Consider the following 17,095-nt stretch of genomic DNA (forward strand, 5'->3'; position numbering starts at 1 on the left):
TACATACACACAAATTTAAAACATGGATGAGATAACGAACAAGGAACAAATAGTACTACTTAAATGCTTACCAAAGGAGGTTGTGATCTGAAGCATATATGTTTGGAAGCAACTTCCATCAATTATAATGCAATTCAAAACAGAAATGGTTAGAACTGGAATGCCAATGTGTAATATATAGTGGTGCTTTAATTTAGCAGATTAAATTTAGCAGACTCCCTTAGGTGATTCTAAGCACATTTCAGAAAAGCTATGACAGCATCTATTGCTTGCATACAAACTGTACTGACAGTAGACCTTTGTAAAACTGCTACCTGGGCATAGATCCACATATTTAGAAAACATTTTTCTTTGGCTCCTGTTCATATGCCAAATTTGGAAGAACAATTTTACAGTCGCCGTTTGCCTTGTACTCCTCAGTCACCATCTGGAGAGTATGCTGCTGTTTGAGCCTCCATCTGTGCGACTATTAAGAGGTTGTCAATGAAAGGGGAAAATTGTTACTGATAACTGCTCTTTTAATGAGAGATACTCTGTATACCATTTCAGAACCTTCTAAGTTAAAGGTTGCTCAGTTTAAGACTGAGTTGAGATATGAAAGAACTGAGATACTGTATAAGCACCCAACTCTTCCCTATATTTATTTGCTCTTACACATGTTTGAAGGTGAAGGGAATGTTTTCTAATGGATATTCTGAATTGACTGTGGTTTCAAGCCGCAGAAGAGTAGTTACATGTTAGAAATTGTGATGGCTATAAAATCATTTTTGAAGACCAAGCATCATGTGGTTAGCACAATTGCTGCATAAGCATCCAGAACTACTTATGGCTACTGGTCATTACTTCACTGACCCTTCCCCATATTCCTTAGTGACCCACCCACCCACCCATTTAAAGTGATACATCCTGGCTGTATGGATTCTTGAATCTTAAGAGGAACTTCTGCTGGGAAATCTTTTTAGCATATTAAGTGAAGGGGAATACTCATTCATCACTTAACTATGGGACACTGGTGAACACAGACTTTTGCTAGAAGCTGGTGCCCCAGATGCTAGTGAGAAAGCTTTTGAGTTCCCCACAACACTTTTAAAGTTGGATATTAAGCAAAACAGCAATAGTGGGGGGAGGAGAGAACAGCTGGACATGATGTAAATGATCCTGAGTCTGCAGTCTGTAACAGTCTTAGGACAAAATGCCGGAGATGCTACAGAGACATAATAAGACCTAGGGGCAAAACAGATTTCAGGTTGCACCAAGGACAATTTTGATGAAGAAGCAACAATGGCTGTTCTACTATCTATGTGTAAAGACGAGCAGTTAGTTGGATCTACTTCCAGCACTCAACTAGTTCTACAGTTTTTGTGTGTATTGGAGAATGCCGAAAATAGGTGACCAAAGCTACTACTGAAATATAGAATTTAGTTTTTGAGCATTTAATGGCCTCTAAAAATTAGATGGCACTACCCAATTTGGCTTGTAATGATTCTTTAGAACAGGGGTCAGCAAACTTTTTCAGCAGGGGGCCAGTCCACTGCCCCTCAGACCTTGTGGGGGGCCAGACTGTATTTTGAAAAAAACAACAACCCAGAGTGAATTCCTGTGCCCCACAAATAACCCAGAGATGCATTGTAAATAAAAGCACACATTCTGTTCATGTAAAAACACCAGGCAGGTCCCACAAATAACCCAGAGATGCATTTTAAATAAAAGGACACATTATTCTCATGTAAAAAATACGCTGATTCCCAGACCATCCGTGGGCCGGATTTAGAAGGGGATTGGGCCGGATCCGGCCCCCAGGCCTTAGTTTGCCTACCCATGCTTTAGAAAGTACACCACCTAAAATTATTATGCACTTCTGCTGCTGCTTCGGAGAATCTCTGTATGCAGAAAAGGTGCCCAGCACAGTGAAGTGTATACTTGATTTAAATTGAAGAACGGGAGTTTCTATGGAAGAAAGTAAACTATGGACATTTAATCTATGCATTTATAGAAATTCTGTGGTTCTAATTAGTGCTTAATCATTATAAAAGTTTCATGAACTCTCTGAAACTGAAAACTGATTACAGTTTCTAATTTTTCTTTTTCTTTTAAGAATAAAGATCCATGTTTTCTTAACAAAGTTACATCCTCTGTTTCACAAATTGCAACAAAGGTATAAGCTTAAAATTGAGATATGAATTCAAACTTGTTTCACGCAGTATTTCCTTTTCCTGGATATTTTACAGTGCACCAACTTTTTCTGGGTAGGCTGACAAACAACATTCCTCTATTACGTCTTCAGTGACTCGACTTAATTGTTTTGGTATTAGAGTCACAAGCATTTTGGTCTTTGGTATTTCATATGTTCATCACATGGTTTAACATTTGAAAAAAATATGAATAAATAAAGAATCCTAATAGGAGTTCATTAAAACAGTTGCAGCACTGATTTATTTTGCCCTTTGAATCTTAATTTTAATGCTTTGATTTTTAACCTTTGTACTGAAAGAGCTAAGATTGCTGTGAATAAGATTACATATGGATATGTAGTTAACAGACTGATCTTAAACTTCGTATTTCAACTTCTAGCAGATTCGCATTTAGGAAGAAACACAACAGTAGCTATGATTTTACAAAACATTCTATTATGGCAGTAATAGAGAAATATTTTGTTGGCACGACAAGCCGACCTGCAAGATTGCAGGTACAAATATTTCGAGTCCATGTGTCAGTATAATTAAATAATACACAGTGAAAGGTCAAATTACTGTATTTTTCGCTCTATAACACGCACCCAACCATAACACGCACATAGTTTTTAGAGGAGGAAAACAAGAAAAAAAATATTCTAAACGAAACAGTTGATGTATGATTTTTGTGGTTCATGCTGTGGCCACAGACATGTGATCTGACAGTGAATTTGGAGTAGCCCAATGCAAAAATCCTGAGGAGCCATGTGGATCCGTGCTTTGTAACCACATTTTAAGTGGGGAGGAAAGAAAAAGCACTCAAGGGACAAGGAGCATGCATGGGGTGTGTGGAGAAGGATGCTGCTAATAATGCAGAAGAGGGGTTTAAGGGGAGAAGGAACATGCGTGGGGTGGGTGGAGAAGGATGCTGCTAATAATGAAGAAGAGGGGTATAAGGGGAGAAGGCTCCTCTCCTCCCACTTTGCTCCTTTAAAGCAAGCAGGCTCTGCTTTTCTTCCTCCTCCCCACTCATCCCCGGCTTAGCGAGCTGAAAAACTTTGCTGCTATGTAGCGAGCTGAGTGGGGAGGAGAGAGAGAGGGACAGAGAGCCTGCTTGCTTTAAAGGAGCCAACCGGACAGGAGCCGCTTACACTCGTGTAAGCGGCTCCTCTCCTCTCCCGCTTTGCTCCTTTAAAGAAGCAGGCTCTCTGTCTCTCTCTCCTCCCCACTCAGCGGCTCTTCTCCCGCTTTGCTGTTTCAAAGCGAGCCAAGGAAGGGGAACCATGGATCCTCTGCTCACGACTGCAGCAGATCCCCCCGCCACCCGTAGGCATTCCCTCCATAACATGCACAGACATTTCCCCTTACTTTCTAGAAGGAAAAAAGTGAGTGTTATGGTGCAAAAAATACGGTAAGCGTGTGCAAGTAAAAATTTGTCGTTTTCTGACTTTCAAATGATTAATCTTACAGAATATTTATTATTATTATTTTAAGTATAATTTTTCTTCTTTTCAAAATTAGAAATGATAGAATTGCAATGCTTTCTTTCCTCTCCACTCATGAGATTCATGAATCACCAGCTGGTGTCTTTTTTACAGTCTTAATTATAACATTTACTGCCTGAAAGTACTGAAATAATTAACACTCGAGACTGGAATTACACAACAAGATTCTTATAATAATGTAACTTTTACATAATGTGGTATTATATGAGCATGGCTGCTGCCTTCCATTTCTGATTCTTCAAAGTGCTCTGGCACATCACCTGAACACCTGAATGCCCACTTTAGGCTGCAGATCATTTGCATGCCCAACAAAGTCAGACTGAGAGTGTATCTTTCCACAATACTTCCCACTTCTGAAACCTTTACTTTTAAGCTTACTCTTTTTTAAAAAAAAGTCGTTTAGCAATTCACAATAAAAGCCACAAAAGGATATGGAATGTCTCCCATTCTTCCCTACTTCCTGTCTTCCATACGCATTCCTTTGAAATGTGTTATTCTTAGGTGTTCTCAAAGTAGTACTTTTCCTTTTGTTCTGAAGTTTGCATGAGGCCTCTAGGTGTTTGTATTCTGTTATTATTCTGAAATGCTGCCATTTTCCCCTTAGATTAAAACAAGACTCAGATTTTTACCAATTCATTATTCACAGGAATGTCTTGATGACACATATTGTCATTTCCAGAGACCTTAAACCTAGCGAATTGTCAAGTCTTCTCCTTGAAGCAGTTTTCTTAGGTGCCAGACCTATGGACATGATTTTGTGAGAAGCATGATAGTTAGTGTGGAAACTGCAGTGTCACAAATAGTGGCCAAGGACCTTTAAAAAGAAAATGTAAGTTCACGTTCTGTATAAGAGGATATGGGGCACAGCTGCTATATCAGAGTTTCATTCTTACTCAGTGAAACATGGTTTGTTTCTTTAGCACATGTTATTTGCCTTTTGTAGGTAGAAGAAGCCTATTCATTGTAAGAAGTGGCACTTGTGTGACTGGGATCTGACTAGAACATTTCTTAAGAAGAAACTTTCTCAGAATCTCAAGGCAGACTTCATGAGCTAATCACTGTAAATCAAGCGTGACAATATGTTCAAACCCTGTCAAATGGTTTAATATTAATGAAGAGCTTAGGCCAATCAGTCTGATCTCGATGTCTGACACATAGGTGTTAGACCTCAGGATGCAGTCAGTGATCTAGAGTTTCCTCCTGAAGGACACCTCACTGTAAGGTGGAGTTCAAGTTGAGGTCTGAGATTCAGGCTGCGAGAATGAGTGAACAGGATATATATGGCCACATGTGACCCATTGGCTGTCTGGTGCAGATGAATTAAGGTAGGCTAGCAATGGTTTTCAGTTGGTGGGTTGGGATTCACTCACAGCCTAATCTAAGGTGGGTCACAACAGCAGTACTGCCACCATACAAATAGACGGTAAATAATAATAACAATAATAATAAAAATTACCCTTCCTATCTGACTGGGTTGCCCCAGCCACTTTGGGTGGCTTCCAACATATATGAAAACATAATAAAGCATTACATATTAAAAGTCCACAAATACATTTGGGGTCAGAAATTTGGGTCTATAAATATATATTTAGGTTAGAGGTGGGTCCCAGGTCAGGAAAGCTTGAAAGGCGTATCCTAGTAACAGCCCTTTCCTCAGCCAGGAAGGCAATACTTTCTCACCAGCAACATGTATGCAAGTCTGCCCATCCCCTTGTTTTGTATTACTTCTTTTTCCCTGTTGTTTTCTACAGAATGTTTTTGCTGGCATTTCAACATCAAATTATACTAGCTTTCTTCTTGTTTTGCAGCTTGTAACTTATGACACTGAAAAAATATGACACCTTGTTGTGGCCCAGGACTTGTAAACATTTCCTCAGACATGATCTAGATTTTAGTCTGGCATGCTCCCAGGAAACAAGATAATCCACATACCTGCTCAATAGAAGAGGGATTTTTTTGGGGGGGGGTCACAGCAGGGATTGCTATACAAGATATGCTAGACTAAAGGTAAAGAGTGTTGTAATTGAGGGGAGGAGTTTGTTAGTAACAGGTAAAAGTACCTACAATAGAAGAGTTTTGTATTCAGGAGAGAAATGAGCAGCATTGCAGTACTTAGGCGTCGGTGAATGCTGAATCCTAAGTATGCTGGTAAGAATTGATTTATTTAGGAATAGAACTTCAGTTGGAGACTAAGTATGAGTCTCTGTCTGTCTGTCTGTCTGTCTGTCTGTCTGTCTCTTTCTCTTTTTCTTACTGGAATTCTACCAAAATAATGTATGTTTTGAAGGATCCTTGGGCTACAGTTTGATACTCACTTACCTGGAGTGAGCTCCATTGAACTCAGTGAGACTTACTTCTCTCTATGTGTGATTGCATTGTTAATCTGAGGTGAAATAGTTGAAATATCTGTTTCCTTTTGTGGCACAGAAAAAACGAATTCTGTATTTATCCAGTGATGAAAGGAGGAAGGACAACTTCACTACCCAAGAGAATGGGAATCAGTTGAAAAGTAGAAGTTGCTTTTTCCATTCAGCTATTGCTAGGCTGGTCCAGGTGCATGGTTGTGTTGAAAAGAAGGATTTGATGCCAAAGCATTTTATGTTTGAGTATATCACTACTAGAATATATCTGGAAGAGCTACAACCCTAGGCAAAAAAAGGCACCCATTCTATTAAGTGATAAATCTGTGTGTTCCAGAGTCATACGAGTAACATCTAAAACAGCAGAAGCACATCACAATTATAACACTTCAGAGCCTGTCCATATTGCATTTGTAGAGTTGACAGTCTTTAACTTTACTGTTACTAAGTCTTTGTTATCTTAGTTTGGTATCAAGGGAAAGAAATGCCTCTAGTTCCAGCTCTGCATTGTTATAGCCAAACTAAGCCTTGATAAAACAGGCCTAGTTCAATAATAACAGAGTGTCTTGTCAGTTGTGGTTTTTCTTTTCTCCATAGAACAAGATTCTTACTAGTATTTCCATAATTATTTATTTAATATTTGTTTTTCAAGTCCCAGGAACAATACTGAAAACTTATGCTCGAGTTACATAAAAGAATGGAGGCACGCTCCGGTACATGCCAAATGTCTGTTGCTGAGGCAGTTCAGGATCCGTCCATTGTTTCCATTGGAGTTCTGCTAAGCTAACCAAACATTAAACATTAGGCACTCCAACATGGCTCTAGTGAGGGAGAAATTACTCTTTTTGCACCCCTGGATAACACTAGCTTTTGTGGTCTTTTTATTCATGTGGCTTCAGTGAAGCTCCAATGTGTTGGGATACTGCCAGGGAGACAAAGGCCATCATGGTACCCACGTCGATTCCGGACAATCCATTGATCTCCTGTAGACACGCAGTATCATTCAATTAGTGACACGAGCTCCAGAAATAGCTTGCCACATTCCAGAGCTGGTGCACGCTCTGTCAGCAGATAATGCACAGCGAAAGATGCACGCAGGAGAGCATTATTTACAATTTTATTCAGCATTGGTCAGAACAAAGAAAACATGACTGCCTGCTTCGGTGTCTCAGGCACAGAGAGAGAAACGAAAGCAAAGACACAACAGAAACATCCTGTGAACAGGAAATACGCAGGCTGTGACACAAACATCCTGCTCCCTTTTAAGGTGGAACGGAAATATCCTAACACAATGGACATTGCTCGGGCTTAGAGGATAATATTTTTTAGAAATAGAGAGAGAATTGATCTAGGTTTCGTATGAACAAGAACTGTGCTCAGCAGGGGCTCAAAACTGTTAAGGATTGTGAGGCCCATTGATTTCGATAGCAGTGACATAAGCATGCTTTAATTTTCTCATTAGCACCAGAGCAACTTAAAACACTTTGGTTGAATCACGCCATAGAAGTTTTTGTAATAATAAACAACAATTTCATAACATTATACTCACATTCATTAATCTGGAATAACTACCATATTATCTCTCCATGGCAGAGAGTGCCTATCAGCACTCTCTGCCTATCAGCAGCTTCAGCTAGTACATAAACTGCACCCTTTCATAGACAGGGATACCCAAGCCACTATGATACCTGCACTATTAACCTCATGTTTAGACTACTATAACATGCTCTATGTAGGGCTTCCCTAAAAGTTAGTTTGGAGGTTGCAGCTGGTTCAGAATGCCACAACCTGAGTGGTGGGTGGTATCCCTTTTGGGGAGCAGATCATACTCATAGGAAGGGATCTTCACAGGCTAATTTTAAGGTCTTGCTGCTTACATATAAATCCTTAAACAACTCTGGACTAGGTTACCTGAAAAACTAGTTCCCCTCCATTGCGCTATAGGAACATTAAGATAATCAAACAGAACCCCTTTTGTCTTGCTATGACCTGATGATAACTGACTTGTGGTGATGTGGAGGCAACCTATTCGCTGGTGGTGCCAGTGTTATGGAATGCCGTCCCCACTGAAATATAGGAGGCCCCAAATGTATTTACATTCCGCCAACTGTTAAAGATTCACCTGTTTAGACAGACCTTCCCTTGATCTCCCAACTTGAGTCTTCTGTTTTAATGACTATGTTCTTTTAATTGGATTTTTATTGTGCATTTTAATTATGAATAGTTATATTTTAATGCTTGTGTAATTAGTTTTTAAACAACTTTGAAGCCTATTTTGGCCCATGATGTACAAAATTCATCTGTAAATACTTCCAAATACTGGTTATAAAGATGTTCATTCTTAACATACAGAATCTGAAAGTGCTAGCTGGTGCATTAAGCTATACCGTCCATCTTTATAAGATAATAATTGCAGCGTCACTGGCTGCATTGTTGCCCCTGTGTTTCACAAGGTGACATCTCCCATTCTTGAAGAAAGGCGAGGCTTGGAACAGCTCTGTACTAGTTCACCTTGAAGTAAGGTAATTGTGCTAGCCTTTCGTGGCTGTCTTATTGTATGGCTGCCACAAACAAATACCGTGCATTAGCTGTGTCAAGGGCAGAAGGGTGGGGGGAGGAGCAGGATTTTCAAATCAACACAGTTAAAACTTCTCTCCTTTTGCAAACTGAGGAGGGTAGGACAGGAGCAGGTGGCTCTTCCTTAAGCTGCTTCAACGCCTAGTTCAACAGTGGCCACCAAGCTCAGAGTAGCTCTGCAAGAGATTATGAGCCCCCTGCTAGACAACCTTTGAAAGAATGTCAGTGTGAAGCAATATTCTGGGAAGGCAGTCATCTAACAGGTTCAGCCTATTGCCTGCTTTGTTTGTTTCTACCCTCTCCTGGAAGCTGTAACCCTGGAAACTAGTAATTGTGAACTGGACTAAGTATTTTTGTCATCCCTCCCCAGAGGCTATGCTCAGCCCAAGGACTGAGCAAAAACTTAATACCGCCCCTTTAAGGCGGGGCTTTGTAAAATCTAGTTGCATGAGACTTTCTAGCTCATTTAAAATTGTAGTCAAGATTTTACATAGGCCTACAACAATAATAGGGACGCAGGTGGCGCTGTGGGTTAAAGCCTCAGCGCCTAGGACTTGCTGATCGAAAGGTCGGCGGTTCGAATCCCTGCGGCGGGGTGCGCTCCCGCTGCTCGGTCCCAGCGCCTGCCAACCTAGCAGTTCGAAAGCACCTCCGGGTGCAAGTAGATAAATAGGGACCGCTTACCAGCGGGAAGGTAAACGGCGTTTCCGTGTGCAGCTCTGGCTCGCCAGAGCAGCGATGTCACGCTGGCCACGTGACCCGGAAGTGTCTCCGGACAGCGCTGGCCCCTGGCCTTTTAAGTGAGATGGGCGCACAACCCCAGAGTCTGTCAAGACTGGCCCGTATGGGCAGGGGTACCTTTACCTTTACCTTTTACAACAATAATAAATTACGTAGCTGAAATCACTGGCAGTATATAATAAATCCTTCAGAATTGTTACTTTTGTGTTGTCTGTGATTTTACTATATTTACAAAGTCAGACCTATTAATAGTATTTATAAACCATATTTCTCCCAAAGGTCCCAGGGAAGCATACACACACACATATTTATAGCCAAATAGTATGTCAGCTGAAATCAAAATAAACAAATCGCTATACAATTTCAGAGAGAGAGAGAGAGAATTAGTTGGCAGTGGGAACTAGAAACAATGTATTTACAGGGATAACCATACTTCACCTTTCATAAAGGCTGGGCAAAGAGATGTATCTTCATCTGATGCTGGAAGGAGAATACTTTTGAAGCATGACGCACCTCAGAGTGGCACATCTTAATATATGATGAGGACAATAGGGGAAAAGGTGTGAATACAGCTATTTGTGGCTTAAGATTTTAGGATATCATTAGTGCTTTGAATTGGGCCTGGATGATAATTGGCAACTTACGCACACTAGCCATTATCAAGAGATACATGCGGTGTAAGATGCAATGGAGATCTCATTGGATAATTTGCCTCTAGCCATAGGAGCTAACTCCAGTGGGCTGTGAGTGCTTGGGCACACCCACAATAATATAATTGTAGGGGTCAGGCACCCCCAAGGTCAATCAGAGAGGCAGGCAGCCAGCCTCTGCTGCACTCCCTTCGAGAGAGCAGTTCAGCGCTGCCCTCGACAGCCAGCCAGTGAGTTACCCTTTTTTGGGGGAAGGCTCAGATGTGGGGGCAGAGTCTCTCTGCCTCTGAGTCTGAGCCCTCTCCAGAGAAAAGGGTGTCTCGCTGGTTGTGGAGAGAAGGAAGAAGAGATGCCACCGGCAGCTGCAACACAGGTGTGTGACATCACATGCACAGGCCTACACGTAGCCCCCCCTCCAAAAACGCAATGCAGTGTCATGTGTCGTGCGTGTGATATCACATGCACTAGTGTGTGTGACATCAAATGTCTGTGATACAGCGGCGGGCACCCACAATCCTGAAGGTGAGATGGTGCCCCTGCCTCTAACTGCCCATTGTAGTGCAGATTTATGTTCGCTCTGTACATGCACAGTTCCATTCAAAAGAAACCTGTTTTGGTATGTGGATCTCTTTTCAGGAGCAATTTTTAGTCAAATTTCCATTCCATTGTATCTAATCAGCTAAAATGAGTATCTGTTTTCAAAAAGGCTTTGAGTCTCTAAACCATCATAAATAATTTAAAGATAGAATTCTGAGCACGTGATGTAAATGGAGATAAATGATTCTTAACAGAACTGATTTATATTTACAGTATTTTTTTAAGAAAACATATCTTAAAAAAGCTTTCTACTTTTGGAAACACATATGGCAACCTTACGAAAAATAGACTAGGATTCTATTACAGTGGTACCTTGGGTTACAAACTTGATTCGTTCAGGAGGTCCATTCTTAACCCGAAACTGTTCTTAACCTGAGGTGCACGTTCACTAATGGAGCCTGCCACTGCTGCCGCACCACCGCTGTGCAATTTTTGTAATCATCCTGGGGCAAAGTTTGCAACTCAGGGTACTACTTCCGGGCTAGCAGAGTTTGTAGCCTGAAGTGTTTGTATGCCCGAAGCGTTTGTAACCTGATGTACCACTGTATCTCTGTTTGAAACTCATAGGCTGTTATGGAGGGAGTACAGTTTTTTGTTCCATTACGATCTTCAGTTCCTTTCCCCAGTTTTTAATTAATTACTAAATAAGAAGTTTCTTAAGTCTAGGAAGCACCTTTAGATGCTTGCAGGTTGAAAATCTGTTTATTTTTCATTGTTGCTTCACATCATGAATTCAGACTGTTCTTCCTAGGATTTTCTTATGCATTTGGTGTTCAGAACATCTATAAATTATTCTGAGCTAATGATCTTGTATCAAAACAACAAAAATTGCATTCAAAGATGTCTTACCCATTAGGGTTAATGGCACCCTGCACCATGGTGCCTGCCCATCAGGGGTACCCAGCAGCGGGAGTCCAAGACTGACCGGGAACAGCTGTGAGGGCATGCTGGGCAGCGGCAGCGGCTCTTCCTACAGCCTGCTGCTCTCTCTCGCTTCCTGCCTGGGAGAGGAGGCAGCGGTGGCGCAAAGCTACCTGGTGCCCTTCTCCCTCCTCCCCCCCCCTCCGGTAGCGAGACTGCTGAGGACGCCCGCATGGCAAGCGAGCCTTTTGCTGCCCATCGCAGGGGGCAGGGAGGGGGCATGCCGAGAACGTCACCCCCACCCCTTCCGTCGAGGAAAAAGGTGGAGGAGGGATACATTCAGATTTGGGGTGGTGGGAGGGGAAACCTGAGGGGGGCACACTACCATTAGGACTCAGTTCGGAGGTAAGGATGGACTTGAGAGCGTGTTCTCCATGCAGTTAGTGATTAAAAACAAACACCAACAAAAAGTGGGCTTTAAGGTCCTATTAGATTCAGCAGGTAAGTGCAGTTAGGGCTGCAGCCTTTGTGACCCAAGTTTTGGGTCCTTTTTAGGTTCAGGATGTCACTGCTTTACACCCACTCCCACAATATTTGAAAAGGTCAGCTTTGTACTTAAACACAAATTGGCCGAGAACTTCATTCTCTGTGTCTTTATCAATTTATTTAAAGAACAAACTGGTGATTGCTTTAACTTTTTGATATGTGGTGATCTGAATCATGAGGATGAATTAGAAGAACTTATGAGTCTTGAATGAGTCTTGCTTTGGAATTGAGGACTTCATTAGATTTTCTTCTGCCTTTTCATTTTATTTTGTTCTAAGGGCTTGTTGTTAGAGATAATGTGTAAGTGTGGTGTCAGTTCCCTTAAAAAAAGGTAAACAGCTCTGGGGAACCTTTCCTTTAAAAGTCAACAACTTTGGGGTCCCCCCCTTAAAAAAGGTTGACAACTCTGGCAAACGGGGGCGGGGGGGCCACTGGAGGGATCTTTGCACCACGGCGCCGGATATCCCTGATCGCACTGCAACCCTATTTCTTTGGAGATACAACAGTTCTATTCTGAAATGTTCTTCTGTAACATTCCTAATATTAATGACCTGTATTTGATATTCTTCATTTCACAATATTCCCCAATCTTACTATTTGATTTACTGCATTGTTTGTGTGGGATCTTTTCCTTCCAAATGACAGTCACCTCTGTTTCCCTCTCCTATCTCGAACAAAATGCTTTCAGGGAAGGTTTGTCATGCACATGTTATAACTTGAGCAGCGCATTTGGATTTTTATTTTATTTTTTAGCTGATGTACCTTATGATTCAGGGCCTCTTGATTTCACTGCTGATATAAGTAGAATCAAAATTGTCATCCTCATCTGTTTTCCTTTAACAGTGACACATAGCTGTTCATATTTCTTGTTTCACAAGCTGTGCTCATTAAATTACAATTACTTGATGGCAGAAGATTATTTTGGGGAGCTGGGAAGTTGGCTACTGAAAGTGTAGAAACCTGCTCCAAGAAGCTGTGTGAAGTTGAAAAATAAGAAGACAAAATGGCCTCTCAAGAATCTTCAGTTAGACTTTCACTACACAATCAGTTCAAGCACACTTGTGAAAGATCAGTCATGAAAACAATATAATGTATTATACTTGCTCATCTACTACTTCTACTACTTCTGCTACTACTAGTAATAGTAATGATGATATTGATTCATAAGGCTGAAATTATATAGTGTAGCATTGAATTATTTGAACATTCAAGGGAAATAAGTCAATTTAAATTAAGTTTTACATTTGGATGTTAAAAGGCTCCCATAGTGTACTGTAGGGGGCACCAGAATAGCACCCGTGAGAGTGCGTGTTAATTCCTTAAATAGCACCCACATATTATTTAAGTATTCCTTTAGAAATCTACAATGCATGGGATATTATTTGCTCTTCCTACTCAGTTCCCATTTACACTGGTTTAGTAATCTCCTACACTGCATCCCTATTCCTGAAACATAGCCACATTTCATTGAATTCCAGGATTGGATGTGCACCTTTCCTTCCCCATTCTGGACAGAGGGGAGGTGCAAATAGCTTCTCGCTGTGAGCAAATGCAGTTGTTCCTTTCTCCCATTGATGGTGGTAGGGCATACAAGTAGCATTTTTGTGGCCCTGTCTCTTTCTCTGCTCTTTTAGATGTGCAGCTATTATGTGTTATGCCACAATCCCATGGCAGCAATTATGCAACTGGCATTGGCACCACTCTCAGGAAATTTCAAATGTGTCCACTAGCCCTCCAAAGGTTGGTGAACAGTGTTTGAATGGGCCATGAGCAGCAGTCTGAAGAGACTCAGAAGCTGAGAACCAGGAGCCAGAACCAAAGGGTAATCAGGATCTTAAGGCAACTAGGAGGAAGGGCTGGAGAACAAGCTTAGAGCCAGGATGAAGGAGCAAGAACAGAAATGCAAGACCAGATAGAGTTCATGAAAGCCTTGTTGCTCTAAGCAAAACCCAGCTTGGGGGGCGGCTAGCTCTTTATAAACCTTCCTAGCCTGCAGGAGACAATGGCCAACCTGAGCAGGTAGAGCCAGACCAGAACTGGAAAGTTCCTACTTGAGAGGCTGCAGTTACATGGCTCATTTCATGGGACAGTGCTCAGCAGTTCCTAAAAGTGGCCATGGATGTTGACCCTTTGGCAAGGACAGGTGTCAGGAGAGTGGAATGGGAGTATGGACGGCTGACTTGGAACAGTAGAAGGAGCACTCCACATGGCAACATGTTTAAAACAGCATAACCTATATGCTAGAGTAAGGTATCAGCAAGCATGGGAGAACCTTGAGGTTTGCGGATGTACAAAATATCTTTAGAACACGCCCCACCCCCCAGCTAAGCAGACCAATAAAGACTAAGTGTACTTAATGGACAAAGAATGCTGATAGAATGGAGCTACTTAAATCCTGCACAGCAGCATACCACACACACGGTTTGGTTGCACACCCAATTGGTTGCTTCCTGTTAATAGTTCACAGCAGAAGAACCTCTTGGTATACCCCATTTGCCTCAGTGTAGAAGGCAACCAAGCTTGAGGTGAATTTCTGTGTGCATTCAGTAACCTTAGCCGTAAAGGCAACAAATTTGATGTTTTACGTCATCAGCCAAATAGGGGTGAACAGAACCAAGTGGTTCCCCTCCAAAAAATTCATGCCACTGCATGAAATGGATTGCAGAATAGCTAGAATGGATTCTGTATTTAATTTAAGGCACGCATCAAGAGCTCTAGCTGGCCTTGTTTTATATGAAATACTCTAAGAGGCTGTGTTGCAAGGTAAGCCATGTACGGTGAAAAGATGCTTTCCTACTCCAGCCATAATCAGGGCAAGCAGGGTCTCAGTGCTCCATACAGGGTAGTAGCATTTTTGAAATGTGCTGCAATATTTCTCCAAATATCAGTGATTGCTGTGACTATTTATTGGCTATAAAGACTGAAATGTGGGAGCCAGCTGATTTCTCTCAAAACTCAACAACAGGTTAGGCCCATTTTGCTTTGCACCTTGGGTTCTACAAGGGCTAGAAACTTCCTTAAAAAAAAAGAAAGAAAGCTGGGAATCTGGAATGGCTATTCTCTCAGGCTCCTCTGTCATACTGTCTTCTAGACCAGGGGTCTGCAACCTTTAAGACAAAAAGAGCCACTTGGACCCGTTTCTGAAGAAAAAAAAACTGGGAGCCACAAAACTCGTCATTATAAAAATAACTTTTTTGTCACTTTTTATTATTTCTTTGTTTGACCCCTCAGAATTACTCCTCCTCATAGAAATAAACGTTAAATTAACAAGTAACCTTTGTGTGTGTGTGTGTTCTTCACTCCCCTTCAAAACAGTGACCAGCATACATGCCCCTTACAATGTACCGGGCGGGCGGGAAGGTGACATTGGGACGGTGCGTGACTAACGCACGCACTGCCCCCATGCGACGTCACAGCCAGTACAGCACCCGCCACAGTGGGGAGTGTCGGGGCGCACAATGCGCCTCCTCCCCTCGCTAGTATCTGCCCCAGAGCCGTGGCAAAGGTGTAAAAGAGCCACATGCGGCTCCGGAGCCGTGGGTTGCAGACCCCTGTTCTAGACCAAACAAAAAAGGAACCTATCCCACTGTAAAAGCTTTCTTATTGTAAAATAATCTGGTAATTTCCACTACCTCAAGCAAGTACTCTTATCAGCAAAGGTGATCAGCTCTAAAGACAATTGAGAATTCCTTGGTTTCATTACAGTAGACAGCAGTTTATAGCCTTCTTTTATAACAACACTTTCAACCTGATAATATCAGTGAACAGATTAGCAAATGAGTGGCAATAGGCTTTAACTCAGTAAGAAACTTTTAAACATTTGGTTAACAGGTGGGTTTTTATTTTTTTTACTTTAAAAAATGGAGGAGCAGCTGATGTAATTTCTTCATTCCAGCAGTCATAGGTGCAACCTGAAACCTACATACCAACTAGGAGAGCCTAATTTAAATGTCTCCTACCTCCCACCTTCCATTTTAAGATTGCAACTAAATGCAGCCTCCATGCTTTCAACACCAGAGGTTTTCTCCCTCCTCTTCCCTGCTTTATTTTGCCAGCTATCCCGATAAAGAGTTATCAAGAACTCACAAACTTCTATATTATTCTGTGACATTTTGGTTGGTCTGATACATGTATTAACCTAATGTGGATTTTGGAACTATGCATTTAAATATCCACTTTATGCATCAAAATGAAGGCATAATTCTTTAAGGCAAAGAAATGAATCAAAATTATTCATAGCTAACTCCTGATTAGTGTTGGAGACTTAAACACGCATATTTAACATTTCAAAGTCCCATCATTTGAGCTAGTAGCCAAGGCTCTCTTGCATTCTCCCTGGGTCACAATTGGTGGAGCAGAGAAAATAGACAAAAATCCCCTTTGAGAGCAGGAATCCTAATGATGGTTCATGTTTGGCAGTTGTTCAATGTTAATGCAAAGTTACTTTAGAGATCTAACATGCTGACATTACTGTTCTGCCAGGATTGTGGGAGGAACGAAGCAAAAACTTTTCAGCAGCACGTACTAGCATACTGTACGTATGCATTAAACCATAATTTATTTTTAACTATGGTTTAATGTGCCATTTTCTACAGCGGTGTTGTATTCTGTGCACTCTGGCTTCTGTCACGGTGTTCCACTGTGACAGAAGCAGTTTAGTCATGTTGGCCACATAACCCAGAAAGCTTTTCTGCAGACAAATGCTGGCTCCCTCAGCCTGAAGCGAGATGAGCACTGCACCCCATAGTTGTCTTTGACTGGACTTAACTGTCCTGGGGTCCTTTACCTACCACATATTTTGCATACATTAAATTTTACCTTTACCTACCTTATATTTTGCATACATGAAATTAATTTGTAAAACTATCATTTTTAGGTTCAAGGAGCAGGTTTTCGAGGTTGGAAGGAAGTAACATCCATATTTAATAAGGATGATGAAGAACAATTACTAACAGGATGTAAATCTCCAAAATCTAAAGGGTATGTATATAGGGGAGTGGGAAGTGATATAAACATGGAGTAAATAATGCAAGTACCAAGGCTGCTACAGGTGTTAAGGCTAGAATCAAGATAATCAGGTAAAAAAA

The 17,095-nt window shown here is 41.4% G+C and overlaps 1 protein-coding gene across 1 annotated transcript in view; it reads left to right on the forward strand.

Annotated features, from left to right (window-relative positions):
- TDRP (testis development related protein) overlaps window positions 1-17,095 on the forward strand; it is a 33,545-nt gene that overhangs the window by 11,381 nt on the left and 5,069 nt on the right. Inside the window, exon 3 of the mRNA XM_083730897.1 lies at window positions 16,885-16,988. Coding sequence (XP_083587023.1) covers window positions 16,885-16,988 — 104 coding nt within the window. The remainder of the gene's footprint in view (window positions 1-16,884; window positions 16,989-17,095) is intronic.

Source organism: Podarcis gaigeae, assembly GCF_964106915.1.
Source record: "Podarcis gaigeae genome assembly, chromosome: 3".
Classification (NCBI taxonomy): domain Eukaryota; kingdom Metazoa; phylum Chordata; class Lepidosauria; order Squamata; family Lacertidae; genus Podarcis; species Podarcis gaigeae.